Source organism: Ips typographus, linkage group LG4 (assembly GCF_016097725.1).
Source record: "Ips typographus isolate SLU linkage group LG4, UJ_Ityp_2.0, whole genome shotgun sequence".
Taxonomy (NCBI): Eukaryota; Metazoa; Arthropoda; class Insecta; order Coleoptera; family Curculionidae; genus Ips; species Ips typographus.
The window spans coordinates 14,282,750-14,299,659 of record NC_138425.1 but is presented as its reverse complement, the minus strand read 5'-3'; the positions used below and the strand labels follow the sequence as shown (position 1 = coordinate 14,299,659).

At 41.3% G+C, this 16,910-nt stretch overlaps 2 protein-coding genes across 3 annotated transcripts in view; one reads left to right on the top strand and one right to left on the bottom strand.

The window, feature by feature from the left end:
• The window catches only part of LOC145728793 (transient-receptor-potential-like protein), a 31,735-nt gene that overhangs the window by 4,181 nt on the left and 10,644 nt on the right, over window positions 1-16,910 (bottom strand). For both annotated transcript variants that reach the window (XM_081979303.1, XM_081979304.1), the window contains 2 exons: window positions 314-505; window positions 23-257 (listed from right to left, as the gene is read on the bottom strand). In XM_081979303.1, the coding sequence (XP_081835429.1) occupies window positions 23-257; window positions 314-505 (427 nt within the window). The remainder of the gene's footprint in view (window positions 1-22; window positions 258-313; window positions 506-16,910) is intronic.
• Window positions 7,462-11,123, top strand: LOC145727732 (rhamnogalacturonate lyase-like). Its single transcript, XM_081977547.1, has 7 exons — window positions 7,462-7,624; window positions 7,910-8,169; window positions 8,226-8,466; window positions 8,516-8,768; window positions 8,820-9,055; window positions 10,516-10,699; window positions 10,751-11,123. The coding sequence occupies exons 1-7, from the start codon at window positions 7,462-7,464 to the stop codon at window positions 11,076-11,078; spliced, it is 1,665 nt and encodes a 554-aa protein (XP_081833673.1). The 3' UTR covers window positions 11,079-11,123.

Below are 16,910 nucleotides of genomic sequence, written 5' to 3'. Positions count from 1 at the left end.
CAATCGGAAATTAGATACGTACGTAGAAAAAACAAGTATGATGAAGCGTGAATTAAAAACTTCATAAAAGGTTTTCTCATCAATTTCCCAGTTTTAGTTTCAGGAGCAACGCTGTATAGTAGACAATACAAAGGGAACAAAAGCGCCACTTTCACTATAATCATTAATTTTTGGCAGGTTGTTTTTCTTCGGAAGCCGGGTACCCCTTCGTACCAAAGGGCTGCCAATAGCTGTTGAATGTTAGGGTGGGCAACAAACTGAAAAGTTACAGGCTGTAATTTTACTTATCACCCCAGAAGCTGGCACTATGTACCTTTTTTTGTTTATATAATATAGCCAGTTCAAGCCTGGAAAGCTTCATGTGTTCCCCTTTCCTATAAGGGGGATTATCGGGATCGTGATTTAGTATAGTGGCCAGTTCGTTTGAACTTCGAGATTGGTGCAATAAGTCCACCGCAAATTGCTGACACTGTTTCCTTAATTCCATATATTCGTATTTTGTTTCCTGTTTTAAACCAAACATAAAACAGCAATACAAAAAATAAATTTTATTTGTTAAAAAACGTCAAGCTCAATTTAAATGGCAGGACAGAGGGAGTAGAGATAAGTGGCGAAATTGTAAACAACGTAAGGTACGCAGATGATACTGCCATCATTGCAGAAAACATGGAAGACTTGCAAATGCTGCTGGATAAAGTGAACGAGGCTGGTCGAAGATGGGGTATTGATATAAACATCAAAACAATATTCAAGCCAAATTTTAAAATTTTTAAAATTAGCGAAAATACGGCACTTTTTTGAAAATGGTCGTTTTTGGTCCTTTTCTCATATTTTACGTTCTTCACACGCGCCACTGTCAAACGTCACTCTCTTTACCTAGACCGATCCATTATTCGCACTGAACAAGCGCCATGAACTAAAAAGATATCGAAATACTGCTTTTGTCAATAAACTTTTCTGTGTCATCTGTGTCTAAAATAAACATTTCCTTTGGATTGTGGATAACTGAGGATGGATCGCTTGGATCTTCTTGTCGTCCATCTGAATTCCGTCGACCGACACCACATGCCCAAGAAATTCGACTTGCTTTTGAAAGAACCAACACTTTTTGGCGTTCAATCGAAGATGGGCACCACCTATTCTAGCAAATACTTCTTGCAAGTTGTTCAGATGTTCTTCAAAAGTTTTTCCCATCACCATGATATTGTCCATATAAACCAAGCAAGTGTTCCAGTTAAGACCACGAAGCACAATTTCCATCATTCTTTCAAAAGTAGCAGGAGCGTTACAAAGTCCGAAGGGCATCACATTGAATTGGTACAACCCATTTCCAGTAGTTGCTGCAACTACAACCGTGTCATCGGCATATCTTATGCTGTTTATTGGAATGCTATTTAGGTACTTTAATACCTGCATCTTGCACTGAAAGTGCTCAGTTTATAACGTCCTCTTAGTATAGGTTGAATAAGATTGGTGCAGGGATGTATACTCATCCCTGTCTTACGCCTTTTTTAATCACGATTTCCTCCGTTGTCTCTTTGTTGTGTCGTGCACCAAAGAAACTACCCGTTTCAAGGGCCGTCGACCGGTTCGTTAAATAAAATACGGAAGGTCTGTACAAAACACTTTAATTTCCTGACAAAACTAGCAAAATCTAATAAAGTTTCCCGCTATCTTTTTCCCTTCTACATCCATCCAATAACAACCTTGCTTAACCACACTTTTTTAGGTTGTCTTCTACTTCTCTTCTTTTCCGCCCCATTCAACCGTCTCTTATACCCAACATTTCTGACATTCTCCCACCTAAGAAACATTGCTGACAAAAAAAATGTTTCTTAAAACTAAAATTAAGCTCGTAAAGCTAAACAAACCAAAGATGGTAACTACATCAAATTTCCTATAGAACAAACACTAGTCTAAATAACGACTTGGAATCTTACTAATGCGTCCACACCTAGTTGTTTTCTCGACTTCAATGCCAACATCTTCCATCTCAGGTTCACAACTCTCCTGAGAAAGCGGTATCTGTGGGTTTTCGCATTCTGTCGAAGTCACAGGCGAATCCCCTTCAGTCTCAGTTCGAACACGAAGCTTAAAATCGCCCAACTCTGAGAGTCTTTCAGGATCACGTCCACACTCCAATGGAAATAGTCGTTGTAGCGGACGAAGTAAGCACCCTTTGATAGTCTCCACCTTGACTAAACGAATCTGCCCATCTTTTCCTGGAAGTACGTCTACAACACGTCCGATAGGCCATTCCAAACGCTTCGTATTGTCGCTGCCGATGAGTACCAACTCACCAATGTCAACTGGGCGGGTCACTTTTCCATCGCAAAATAACTTCAACTGTCCCAAGTATTCTGAACGAAAACGTTTTCGCAACATTTCACGTAAAGTCTGAAGTTTCCGTATCTTACGGCTGAATGAAGTTTTGTCGATGACGTCACAATCGGGTAATCGGTCTTCTATCTGTTCTCTTAAAAACATGAGGGGAGTCAGTGCAGTCAGATCTTGGGGATCTTCTGACAAGTAGGTGAGAGGTCTGGAGTTGACTACTGACTCGCACTCACACAATAGCGTCGATAATTCTTCATAATTGAGGCTGGCTCGTCCCAACACTCGCCTTAATATCTGTTTTAGAACACCTATTAACCTTTCCCAAAATCCGCCCCACCAGGCTGCAGTAGGGGGGTTAAACTTCCAGGTAATACGCTGGATAGCGGTTTCTCGCGTAATTCTCTCCCAATCTAATGTCGCAAAAGCATTTGCTGCTCCTAGGAAATTCGTACCGTTGTCACTGTAAACAGTATTAGGTCTTCCTCTACGCGCTACAAATCGTCGAAGTGCCTGGAGGAAACTAGAAGTGGAGAGTGAAGTCGTAAGTTCTAAATGTACGGCTCGATACACGGCGCAAGTGAATAAACAGATCCAAGCCTTCTCTCCAGTTTTGAGATACAACGGTCCCGCAAAATCTACTCCGGTCACCTCAAAAACTGCCGCATCTCGTACACGATCCATAGGTAGCGGTGGCGTTTTCGCCGACAAGTTCTTGGAGTTAAACCGGTTACAAACCACACAGTGCTTTATTACGGATCTAATGGTACGCCTTCCGTTAAGCAACCAAAATCTCTCTCGAAGGAGTGAAAGTAGACCTTGGGTTCCGACATGACATGACTTAATATGGACTTCCATGATCATACTCTTCACTATAGGATGTTTAGATGGCAACACTATGGGAAAACGAAAGTCATCGTTATCTGACCTTGTAGATATTCTGGACATGAGACGAATTAATCCTTTTTCGTCACACATGGGGGAAAAACCAATTAGACTTGAGTCATTCAATCCAGTGAAACAGTCAGCTTGCACTAGTTTCAGGATTTGTACCTCTGCCGCGTTATGCTCGTCCGCATCAAGTTCACCATACTTCTTTGTATCTGGGCGCTTGCAATTGTTAATAAATCTCTGGATCCACCCAAACATACGTACGGTTTTGGTGTACTTCTGAAAGTAATTAAAGTGCCAAATATCGGTTTTTTTCCAAATGGTTCAATGTAGTGACAAGTTTCTTTTTCTTTTCCCCATTAATCTCTTCCTCATTGGGAACTTCAACGGCAGTTGGCCAAGTAACCGGGTCGTCGTAAAGCCATCGGGGTCCCTCCCACCATTTTAAGTCGAGTAACTGCTTCGGAGAGCACCCACGGGATGGTAAGTCAGCTGGATTACACACTCCAGGTAAATGTCGCCAGTCGTCTGCCGATGTCAGCTTTCTTATCTCGTTTACGCGGTTCCACACAAACACTCCCCATTCTTCCTTTCGTTGAATCCAATGTACCACAGTGGAAGAGTCGCTCCAAAAAAAACATGGAACTTCTTGTTCAAAATTTACCACCAAGGATGAGTAAAGACGAGCGCCTATGGTGGCCGCCAACAGTTCCAGTCGAGGTATGGTCATTTTTGTAGCTGCTTTACACAGAGGCGATATCCTTGCTTTTGCACCCAACAGAAATACCGACACTTTACCGCCTCGGACAGCTCGTAGAAAGACGACACAAGCATATGCTGATTGGCTGGCGTCACAAAACGTGTGCAAACTCAATTCCTCCGCTTCGTTGGTACCAGCCATTACCCAACGAGGTATTTTAATCTGTTGCAGGTAATGCAACTCATTAATCCAACTCATAAACTTGTGAGCTAAGTCTTCAGTCACTGGTTGATCCCAGGTCAGGTCGTCCTTCCATAATTGTTGAAGCATCAGCTTCGGTATGAGCGTAGTGGGACTGACAAAACCAATTGGGTCAAAAACTTTCTGTGTCAAAGCAAGTATCTGTCGTTTAGTAAGGGCGTTCATCTCCAAAGTAACGTCTTTCATGAAACTATAATTCAAAGTAAGATAATCTCCTTTGGGGTGCCAATTCAGTCCGAGCACTGCGCAGGTTTCTTCAAAATCACCAAAATCCATTCCTCCAGTGCGCTCCCACCCTCTTAGATCAAACAGTCCTTGTTTCATGACGATTGTTGATTCTCTGATGAACTTTTCAACTCCTGCTTCTGTGGATAAGCTAACCATACAATTATCCACATAAAAACTTCGTTTCAATTTTTCCACCGTCTCACGGGTATACAGCAGATTACTACTCGACTTAGTGGAACAGCATAAATTTAAACATTGGGACAGGTGATGATCCAAAGTGGCCCCAAGAAGGAAAGGACTGCTATTCAAACCAAAAACTACTCTTCGGTGGTTGTATACGACTTCGCGTCCTTGAGAGTCTAGCCATAAAAATTTTAAGAAGTCGCGATCTGCAGTATGTACACTTATTTGCAGGAAAGCCTTACGAATGTCCGCCACTACCCCAATCCTTTTTTCTCTGAATCTCAATAACATGGAAGGGATTTGTTCTATCAGATTGGGTCCTTTTTCAAGGCAGTGGTTTAGAGCAGGTTTCTCTTTCTCATGGGCCGAAGCGTCAAAAACCGGCCTTATTTTTGTAGTTAGACTGCTCTCTTTGATGACGGGCCTGTGGGGCAGGTAATGTCCCAGAAGATGATTAACTTTGTCTGGACTAACTTTCTCGATAATTCCTTCTGCTTCCCACTCGGCAAAAATCTGTTCGTATTGATCACATAAACCGGTGGATTTCAACCTTCGAACAACAGACTCTAATCTCTTCTGTGTTAAGCTATAATTGCTGGAAAGTGGAGCATGGTCTTCTATCCATGGTAACCTGACTTCATATCGCCCTTCTGAATCGATGTGGATTGTCTGATTAAAAAGTTCCCTGGCAGCAATGGCAGCTTCTTCTTTGCTGCGTTTATCCGAGGGTTCCTTAATCCCAAGAGCTTCCAGTTCCCACAGTTGAGTAAGGGACGCGTTTTGCACGAACAAATTTAACGTCGTCATGACGGTAGTTGAACGAGCGCCATTTTTGCTTGAAACTTTTCCCATAAGTGTTCCCTAGTTACTTTTCCCTAGTTGAGTCTCCATGGCGATCAATCCACAGGGTAACTGTTCTCGTCGTCCGGTGTACAACATGCCTATAACATCAGCCCCTAACAACAATTCTATGGGACCAGACTGCCCACTATCTGATACTTGGACGCCCAAAATGTCTAACTCATTGGTCCAAGGTCCGTAAAACACCGGTGGTACAGTTCCACAAATAGTAAGTTGATCCAGGGCTTCAAAAGTATGGGAAAATAGACCTCTACAAACAGTAATATCAAAACACTCATGCGTCACCCACATCTCTGATCCCCCAAAAAGGCAATGTACAACCTTTTCCACTCTTTTGGGTTGACAGTAAAGCTGTGTGGCAGTATCTTTCAGTATATACGACCGTTGTGAGCCAGTATCCACCAGAGCCCTAACTACTTTTGACCCTCTATCTCCTTTTATTGTCACACGCAGCGTTTGCAAAAATACTTGAGTAGACGTGTGATTAGCTAGCGTATGTTCACGAAAATGACTACCACTTGGTTCCTCCGTCGTAGTTGGTTCGCACTGCTTGTCATTTCCACCATCCTGTTTAGTAGTGGCGAGTAACTCTGAGCACATTAAAGAAACGTGTGAACGACCACATAACAAACATCTCATTCTGCCCCTACATTGTCTCGACTGGTGACCAATTTTCAAACAACGAAAACAGGCTTTATACTTAGCGGCCACTTCTTTCCGTTGTTCTAGACTCATTTTTTGGGCTTTAAAACAGGCTTCGGACAAGTGAGTACCTGAACAAAACAAACAGCGATTAATGCGACCAACCTCTGCATTTACAAGACCCAAAGCAGTTGGTTCGTTATGAAGTCTGTCTTTTCCCCGTCTTTGACCGGCATTGTCTCCTCCAGACGACCTCATACCACTTCCTAAACCAAAGCCTTCAGCTGCTAGACTAATGCGCTGCTCATTTTCCACTTCTTGCTTAAGGAAAAGCATAAGTCGCTTTAGCCGAATTTCCAACGAAAAGTCGGTTGGGTCGTCACCACTAGCAGGGCTATTAAAAATAGCTGAACGTTGCCAAACCCTAAGTAAATCCTGGGGTAAACAAGACTCTATCAATGGATACAACATGGCGGAACATTTATCAGTTGTTATCCCAAGTGTCTCTAAAGCTCGTAACTGAGTTTCAATTTGGTCATATAGACTGCTTATCTCCATCTTTTGTTTAGAGGTTGTGTTGGTTAAAATCAACTTTAATAACTCCCTAACATATACCTCTATTTGGAGATCCTCCCTGCCAAATCTACTTTGCATGCTTTCTATAATTTTATAATAGTTCTCACTCATGGCCGGATAGCTCTCAACAAGTTGTCGTGCTCGACTTCCAGCTAAAGTTGCCTGGATTAAATATTCAATTTTATCATGGTTATCGATACTCTCGTCTTGGTGAACCTTTTTAAATTGAGCCCAAAAAGCCAACCAGTCTTTGATGCTACCGTCATAGTGTTTGAACTCAATACGAGGAAGTCTAAATTTACGCATACCTGTGTGGTTATCTTCAATACTCACAGTGCTTCTTCCATCAGCCCCCCTGTTATCACTACTTCCAGTTAGGGTACTAGATTCAATAACCTTGTTACATTTCAGCCTCAGTATAGTAAATTTCTTGGCATAAACATCACAGCTTTCTATATCAGCTTCCAGTTCAGCGGCTGTCGACGTTTCCAACAAAAGATCATATAGTTCACAGTCAATTTTGCTCAGACACTCGAATTTTGACTGTAACATTTCGAGGGAAGCTTGTATTAAGTCTTTGTCAGGATTTTCCGACTGTAACCCCACTTCTAGTTCATTCGCGGCTCGTGTAAACGCACTCCGGTACACGGTACGGCTTTTCTTTGTAATTTCAAGTCCCGTAGCCATAATAAACGATTTGCAAACCCGATTCAAAATCACTCAAAGTTTCGAGGTTAAAACGACAAAGTTCGAAACCCGGTAAAAGTTTACAAAACTCGACTGCAATGGTACGGATTTTCCACGCACTTTCCAGAGTAACACGGGGGTTTTCCAGCTTATTTACAGACCGAAAAAGAGTTCCACTATTTTCCACAATAAGTCCTGTCACGGTCGCCAAATGTTGTGTCGTGCACCAAAGAAACTACCCGTTTCAAGGGCCGTCGACCGGTTCGTTAAATAAAATACGGAAGGTCTGTACAAAACACTTTAATTTCCTGACAAAACTAGCAAAATCTAATAAAGTTTCCCGCTATCTTTTTCCCTTCTACATCCATCCAATAACAACCTTGCTTAACCACACTTTTTTAGGTTGTCTTCTACTTCTCTTCTTTTCCGCCCCATTCAACCGTCTCTTATACCCAACATTTCTGACACTCTTGCTCTATTCGAATATTTGCTTTTGGTTACATTCAATTACAATTCTGATGTCTCTTGTGTAATACAATTTTAAAGGTTTTAATGGAAAACACTGTTCTTTAAAAAAATTTAACATTATAGATGGAGAGATTAAACTAAAGCCCTACAGTTTAGCAATATTGGAAGAGTCCGAGTCTAGAGTACATTTCTACTGGACGCAAAACAGCTCCGTTTCAAATGACGCTTTGAACATTGAGCTCCATTACATCCTTGAGGACAACCTCAGCGGCATTTACTCATACGCCAAATATTTCAACGACAAGAGCGAAAATGTTACAATTGGTGAAACCAGAACTGTTAGCAAAATTGTTTGTGTTTTTTTTTTGCTTATTACTTTTTTTTAAACCAACAGGTTTATCGATTTAATCCGCTTCTATTTACGGAAGCAAATAATCAAGTGACTGAAGGAACTTTACCAACCAAAAAGGAAATAGAAAGTTGCACTAAAGTACAAGACTCAACCTATAAATTTTCTAACGGAACTTACTACAGCAAGTACGATTATGCTGTTTACATAAGAGATACGCAATATCAAGGCGTTTATGGAAATGGATACGGAGCTTTCGTTATTTCTCCAAGCAGGGATTATCATGGTAAATATGTTTCTTTACAAAAAGTTAAAAGTAAATGTAAACCATGTAGGAGGAGGCCCCTTGAAACAAGACTTGACAGCGCATGAGTACTCCCTAGTAACCAATTACTTCATGAGCGCCCATTTTGGAGCTGGATCTTTTGTTGCCCCTTCAGGTTGGAAACATCTGTACGGTCCTTTTCTGGTGTATTTTCCAACTGGCACCAATGATGAGATTATTAACTTAGTTAAGGCACAAACCGCCTCCGAACAACAGAAATGGCCTTACAGTTTTGTACAGGATGATGATTATCCTTTGCTGAGGTCAGTTAGATTCTTTAAATTGCCATCAAAGTTAAAATTTTTATTTTCTAGAGGGTCTATTAGTGGAATTGTAATTGGACAAACTTCTGCTACTGTGACTCTGTGGGACTCATTAGACGAAGACTTTAATGTGCAACAATTGGGATATTTGTACAAAACTAACACAAATTTATCTGGTCATTATTCTATTAATAATGTTCGACCAGGATCTTATAGAATTGTGACATATCCTACGGCTGGCCAGGGATGTGAGAACTTGTCGGAAGATTATATTTACATTACTGCAGGTATATGAACAAAAAAAACATTCACACAGCATCGATATTATTTTTTTCAAAATACTGGGAGATTTGCTGCTAAACGCTCACTTATGTTCTGGGATGCAGTTGGGTAAGCCAGATAAACTAATCGGGCAATGTTAGCTTCGTACTGGTGCAAGGTTTCTTGGCTTCTTTGGCTTCTGCTTTATAACTGTGCCTCGTAAACTTGCTCTAGAGAACCTCATCTCTAAGCGTTGTACCAAGTCTTCGTAATTCCTATACCGGCTCTCATCCAAGATTTACTACCTGCTGATTTATTATTTGTACCGTTTTCCTCACGAAAACACCACTTTATACATTCACTTGATACTGTATATTTCTTTTGTTTACAATCAAACTGACATTGACATGAACTGGCAGCTTCCGTTAACCATTACAACAACAACTAACTATAGTCTATTAAAACTAACTATATTAATACAAGTATTGTATCTCCTCCGGCTGTTTCCAATATAAACTTTGTTCCGGCATCACTAATTCTGCAATGCCTCACTATGTCTGGTCTTACTATGGTGAAACCACTTTCAGTATCGACAACCATTTGACAATTCCTTCTGCAAACCTTGCTCTTCACTACTAAGCTGGGAGTGTTCTGCTGAAGACGAGCTACCTTAGTAACTGAAGATGAATGATGATTTTCAGTCAGCTTTTGCTTCTGATGAACATTGGCTAGGCTTTCTCTTCCATAATTTTGGTTTGGGGCACTGATGTTGCTTATGTCCTTCTTCACCGCAGTTCCAGCATCGCAAGAATCGTGCAGACGGCTTTCTTTGCTAGTAGCTAGTAGTTTTGTCTTTTCTTTTCTCATCTTTTCTGGTTCTGTATTCTTCTCGGTTTAGGGCATTGAGGTCAAATGTGCCCCTTTTCCCAGCAGTTCCAGCATAAAAAAAAACGAGAAAATGGATGCGTTTGCTCACTACGATTCTTTTGCCTCTTTTACTCCACAATTCCATTAGCTCCTTTCGTAAGGTCTCCAGTCAGGTTTTCAATCGACGATTCCAGTCGGATTGGGTTCTTGAATGGCCTGGGCTGGAATATCAATTCTTGTGCTTTGGTGTTCGGCTTCTTACTTGTGTATGTCCTCGTGACACTTGCTTTATTGCCTCAAACTCCAAAGCGTAGGCAAAGGCATCATGTAATTTTTTGCACCTGGCTAGTCTTAAAGCTGGCTCAGTATCACAATCTATTACGCCTCTTACAAAAGCTCCTACTGTCAAACGCTCTCTTATGTCCTGGGATGCAGTTGGGTAAGCCAGTTAAACTAATCGGGCAATGTCAGCTTCGTACTGCTGACATTGTTTCTTCGCTTCTCTGGCTTCTGCTTGATAACTGTGCCTCGTAAACTTGCGCTAGATGCTTTTCTCCAAACCTCATGTCTAAGTGTTGTACCAAGTCTTCGTAATTCCTATAAAGTCTTTTTTTTTTAGGTGAAGTTAAAGTTGTTGACTTTACATTGAGTGAACCCGACAACATACTATGGTCTATTGGCGAAGTAAACCGAAAGTCCAGTGAATTTAAATACGCAGACCAACAACGTAACTATAAATGGGAATTTGAAACCCCCAAAAATCTTACATTTACCATAGGAGAAAGTGACTCAGCAAACGACTGGTACACTTCAAAACAAATATGCATTTTAAATTATAAAAACAAAATTTTAAGGTACTACGCTCAATCCCAACCTAGTACCTGGCGCATCCTCTACCAAGACGTTTACGATGGTAATTCTAGGACTCTACGATTGCCTTTAGCCGCGGCCAGCAAAGCCATACTGGTTGTGCTTTTTAACGGTGAGATACTACAGACCTTCGACTTGAGAAGTGATAATGATGCAAGCGTATATAGAAGTGCTCTTCAAAGCGGAAAGTTTCATTCTATTGTTTTGCCTATTGAAGAAAGTAAAGTGGTTAGCGGTGAGAATGTGATAGAACTGATTGTTGAAGCTGGAGGAGTTATGTATGATGCTGTTAGTTTACAAGTTAACCAATAAATTTATTTTGAAAAATAAGATAATAAAACAACAAAAGATGATTAATTCTTGAGTCAATTTGCCAACAGAAATAAGCTTTCCCTATTTAGCTGACTATGGAATTCTTATAGTTACCGAGATTCCAATACATGTTAAATCAATTTGAGACACTCTATGATGTTCGAGGTATTTCGGCAGTTATTAATGACCGGCACGTAGATTTCCTCTGGGGACATCTCAAATCAAAAATGTATGACATAACAGATAACTTCAATCAATGTATGCAAAGTAGTCCGCCAGGGCTGTATATTGTCACCAATACTGTTTAATATATACGTGGAAAAGATCATTCAAATGGCCCTGGAAGGAGAAAGTAGAGGAATAGATTAACGGATATCCAATAAACAATATACGATATGCAGACGATAGGGCAATTTTAGCATCAGCTTTCGAGGATCTCCAAGAAATGTTGGATAGGATAGAGAACATGGGCAAACGTTTTGGTTTTAAAATCAATGCTACCAAGACCAAACTCATGGTAATAGGCCGCCAGCCCATAATCAATGCCGCACGGCTTAAATATCTGCAAAAACAACATTTTTCAAATTTAAAAATCTCCTATTAGCTCGCAGTCTCCCTCTAGCACTTAGACTACGGATAATAAAGTGCTACATATGGCACATCTTACTATACGGCGTAGAAAGGTGGTCTCTAAAAGTTAGAACCCTAAACCGCATCGAGGCGTTCGAAATGTGGTCTCTCCGGAGACTCTTGCGCATGCCATGGACAGCACATGCCACGAATGAAGAAACTCTAAGAACTGCAGGCTGCGAACGAGAACTGCTTAACATCGTTAAAGAAAGAAAAGTTTCCTACCTCGGCCATATCCTTGGAGGAGTCAAATATTACATTCCTAAATTGATTCCAGAAGGAAAAATAGAGGAACGCCGAGGCCCGAAAAGAAAGCAACACTCCTGGCTGAGAAACATACGGGACTGGTGTAACATTAGCCACCATATTTCGAAGAGCCGAATTCGGCGTTCTGCACATTTTATGAAGAGTACAGACAATCGCCAACGTGCGGCGAAGCACAAGGCATAAGAAGAAGTCCGCAGCCCGTCGAGTGGAGATGGTGGGTCAAGTCTACGGGGAATTGTCTTGTGCCGTGCACTTCCAAGAGGCGGAAGGGTGAAAACTTGAAGGAGAAGACCACGTGGATGTGACAGTGGCGGTTATAGTTTCCACGAGGAATGACTATATCTTTTACTCGGATCGTACCCTTTAGCGATTTATTACACCTTTTTGTATGTGTTAAGTAACTTTTGTGAAAATTCTAGAGAGGCATTGAGCAGGCAAATACCCTAGTTGGTAACGGCGTGGAGGTGTACCAGAGGGGAAATAACACACAGTCTTCTCTATTATTTTTTTTTAAAGCTTTTATCATAGGTTATATCCCGAGACGTTCAAGTTTTATCGGGTAAACAGTGCATAGGTGGTTTTTTGTAAAATTTTGCTTGGAAAATGATTCAGACTAAATAATTCGACGATAAAATCGGTTTTTTTCCAAAGAATTATTATATATCTCAAGTCTCACTTATCAAATAAACCCTGTAAAGTGTAACATTTGGTGTCAGAAGTGAGATAAGTGAGTGAAGAGTACGTGAATGGTGAATAAAAGACAACAAACGGCAAAAATGGAGGAAGAACAGGCGACAATACTACAAAAGATGGATGCCGAAAAAGAACGACAGAAGGAAAAACGGGATGAGGAACGACGACAGCAAGAAGAGCGAGAGGAGAAAGAACGCAGACCGAAAGAACAACAAGCTATTCTGCAAGCTTTGGAGAAAAATCGAACAAAGTTACAATCCTATATCGATCAACAACTGGAGATGATAGACATAAAGAAGTGGATCACAAAGTGGAAAAAATGGGCCATAAAGTCGAAACCGTACAATCTAAATTTAGCACTAATTTGGAGGAAGAGATCGCAACTTTACGAAAGGAAATCATGAGTATTCGCGAAGAACCGAAGAAACCAGTCGAGATATCTCCGGCAAAAGTTCAACGGAATGCGATACTGAAACATTATAAGGTGCCAAAGTTTGACGGTGAATCTTCGTGGGATTTATACATAAGACAGTTTGAAGTTGCTGCTATGGCTAATGGTTGGACTGAACATCAAAAAGCCACCGAGTTGGCACTGGCGCATCAAGGTAAAGCTCTCGGAATACTTCAGAACATCCCGTAGACTAAACAAGGAGACTACTACTCCCTTACAAAGGTGCTGAAGCTAACATTTGACGCCGGTGTACCAAAGCCAACTGAAAAGTAGATTGCAAGGACCATCAGAAACCCTACAAGAATTTGGGACTGAAGTTGGACGGCTAACTCGACTGGCATATCCACCTTCATTGATGGTGTCAGAGGCGCAGATCTACAACTGGCGGTTCGCCTTGGCCGTTTTAACAACTTGACGGATGCTTTAGTTTACAGTCTGGAGTTCGAAGTTGCAAAGAACCTCTCACATAAAAAAGATAGTGAGCCAGACTCCAAATTTCCGGGAGATCAGTACCAAACGGAAGATGTAGCTGTTATGGAGTTAATTGTAGAAAAGGTAAATAAACTTTCTCATCGTTTTAACCAGAACCTTCAGAACAAATCACCGGTACTCCTCTGTTAAAAGAAACATTACGTGTTATCATTGTGGACGTAAAGGACATACATATCACTGGATCTTCAGACAGCAGTCTCGTTTACCGACCCCGCAGAATTGGCGTAACCAGGAGCAGGAAATGAAGAACCCGGAAGGACAATTACCACGATATGTAGAGGATCGTCAAGCTTTTGATTGTGACTTAAGTGATAGACAAAGAGGCTACAATAAGAAATGCAGTGAATATCAGCGTTTCTACAAAGAACATAATAAAAGGACAGCGCTCAGACATCATGATCCGCGCCATCTTGGCAATCTGGGTGTAAGACCATTGTAGTTATTATCTTGAATAAAAGCGGATCACCTGTATACCTGTGGTTTCCTTCCTCTGAGCTACCCCTTAACGTGACATGGTGGAGGCGCCTCGTTTGATCTCGGACTACTGATCTTCATATTAGTAGTCACAACCCAGCTCTGCCCCTGACGCTACGACCCTCCGAAAAATGAAGATGTTGAAGATTTTGAAGGACCAGTTTACTGTTATAGTTATATATATTGTTCATTTCAGTGGCCACCGGACGACCTTGTTGCGTCTATCAACGAATTGCCATATCCAAATGGGCTCACGTTAATTAGGAAGAAGTATACATGTCCAATGATAGGTGTGCTAAAGGAGCACGCAAAAGGACACAGTATGAAGAAGTGAAGCTAAGCGATGAAGTTTGCCGCTTAGAGAATATAGTGCCAAGAGACGGCACTACGATGAGATGAAGCCTAGGTGAAGCGTTTCCACTTAAATGATGGTGCCCAAAGGAGTGTACAATGCAATGTGCAGTTGACGTAAATTTTGACCAAAAAAAGAGCAAGAAGATAGACGCAACACAAGGTTGAAAGGTGACCCAAGAAAAGGATTTATTATTTTTTTGTGTCTGAAAACATTATCTAGGAATCGAGAAGTAGTTATTATCCATGTCGCCTCCAACAAAATCATAACATAGTTTGTAGGTAATAATAACATCAACATTTTTTTATTTTTACATGTCGCCCGGGTCAAGCCGGTCAAAACAATCCACAGTAAGTTTGAAGTAGAAGTCCATTGTCTCTCAGTGGAGGTGTAAGAATACAGGGTGCGGAATAACACACAGTCTTCTCCACTATAAATTTATTAACCCACCAGTTAATGGGGGCGCGCTCGACTAGTTTCGGGCATAGACATGCCCATCATCAGGAGCTAAAAGAATTAAAACGCTCTACAAAGGTGAACCCAAAAATGTGGACAATGGCGAAGGACATACCTTTAAAGCTGCTTAACAAATTAGACGCTATCTTTCTATACAGGGATAGACAGCGAGACCCATTAGTGGAAAATAATTATAGTAACATTAATGGAAGGCAACTAAACTGTAAAATGGTTGAAATAGAATTTGGAATATAAAATTAAGGTATAATATAGTTTCATTACCTCATCTTGGAGAAAAAACACTTAACTACACTAAGTAACTTATAACATATTGTACCGTCGTACTCCTTAATAACACACTTCTTGTACAACACTGTATATTGTTTACAAACAATAAACTGACACTGACTTTTAACCTCGTTATCTGACAACTTCGACTTCACTACAACCATCAACTCAACAACTAACTAACCAGGCCTGGTTCAGCTGCTTATATAGGCTTCCATGGTTTCTAGAAAGTTCCCAAATATTCATGAAATTGACTTTCTCTCTCACACTCATTAAGCTATAACATAAATCTCTCTCTATATAAGCAACGGAGCCAGGATTTTCTAGAACACAGACAAAAGAATGTAGAACGTAAACAAAGCAACGTAACATACAGGGGTAACAACAAATAACTAAGAAATCCTAACTAATAATCAAAAGTTCACTTCGCAACACTGCCCCCCTCCTAGAGTTGATCGTCCCGATCATCAACTTCACCAGCTTTGGGTGGTCGGTAAGGTGCAAGTCGATCCAGGTGAACTATTTTCATTTTCGCCCGATGTCCTCGCTGTATTCTGTAGACGACGTCGTTCAGACGCTTTATAACGTCGTAGGGTCCCTCCCATGACCTCTGTAGGTTCGGTGACTTTCCTTTCTTTCGAGCAGGATTGTATAACCAGACCTGATCACCGGCTTGGAATCCGCTGCTGTTGGCCCTTTTGTCATATCTTGTCTTTAGTCGGTCGCTTGCAAATTTCAACTTCTGCCGGACTTCCTCATGGATTACGTGCAAGCGTTGCGCCAATTTTTCTGAATAGCTATCACAAGAGGCTGGGGGTTCTTCCGGTCGTCCAAAAAGAAGATCCATTGGCAAACGAAGCTCCCTTCCAAAGACAACACTAGCTGGTGTTTTGCCAGTGGAATCATGTACTGCCGATCGATAAGCCATCAGGAACAACGGAATGTGCTGATCCCAATCTGTCTGATTGTTATCGACGACTGTCCTTAGGTAGTTGTCTAGTGTCCGGTTGAAACGTTCCACCATTCCGTCTGACTGTGGGTGTAATGGAGTAGTTCTGGTTTTCTTAATTCCCAATCGGTCACACACTTCCGTGAATACTGCCGATTCGAAATTACGCCCTTGATCAGAATGCAGCTCCCTCGGTACTCCAAATCTGCAGAAGAAGTTGTCAACCAGAACTTCTGCTACAGTAGCGGCTTCCTGGTTTGGTATTGCGTACACTTCTGGCCATTTACTGAAGTAGTCCATTGCGACCAAGACATAGCGATTTCCGGAATTAGTTTTGGGAAAAGGTCCAGCTACATCAACGGCAATCCTCTCAAACGGAGCTCCGACATTATACTGCTTCATACATCCTCGGCTCCGAGTTTTGGGACCCTTGCTACTGAAACAGTCTGCGCAACGCCGACACCAATCTTCTACATCTGAGCGGCTTTGTAGCCAATAGAACCTTTCCCTAACTTTATTTAACGTTTTGTTGATGCCAAAGTGCCCTACACCAATTCCACTATGGGCTTCTTTCAGTACGTCACTAACTCGGTTTCTTGGCAGAACTACCTGTAGTCGTTCTTCTTTCCCATCCGGACTTTCCCATTTTCTTTTTAGTAAATCTCCATCAATAATAAGGGACTCCCATAATGCCCAATATCCCTTTAATGTTGGAGACTTAGCGGAAATCTCCTCCCAATTTGGTCTTTCTCCACGCCCTTTCCAGTTAATTATCTGTCC

Excerpts from the sequence above, each read along its gene's own strand:
- LOC145727732 (XM_081977547.1), top strand. The coding sequence starts at position 7,462 with ATGGTACGGATTTTCCACGCACTTTCCAGAGTAACACGGGGGTTTTCC. Across the intron at positions 7,625-7,909 it reads GTTTCAAGGGCCGTCGACCG|GTTTTAATGGAAAACACTGT; the intron begins GTTCGTTAAATA and ends ACAATTTTAAAG. Across the intron at positions 8,769-8,819 it reads GATGATTATCCTTTGCTGAG|AGGGTCTATTAGTGGAATTG; the intron begins GTCAGTTAGATT and ends TTTATTTTCTAG.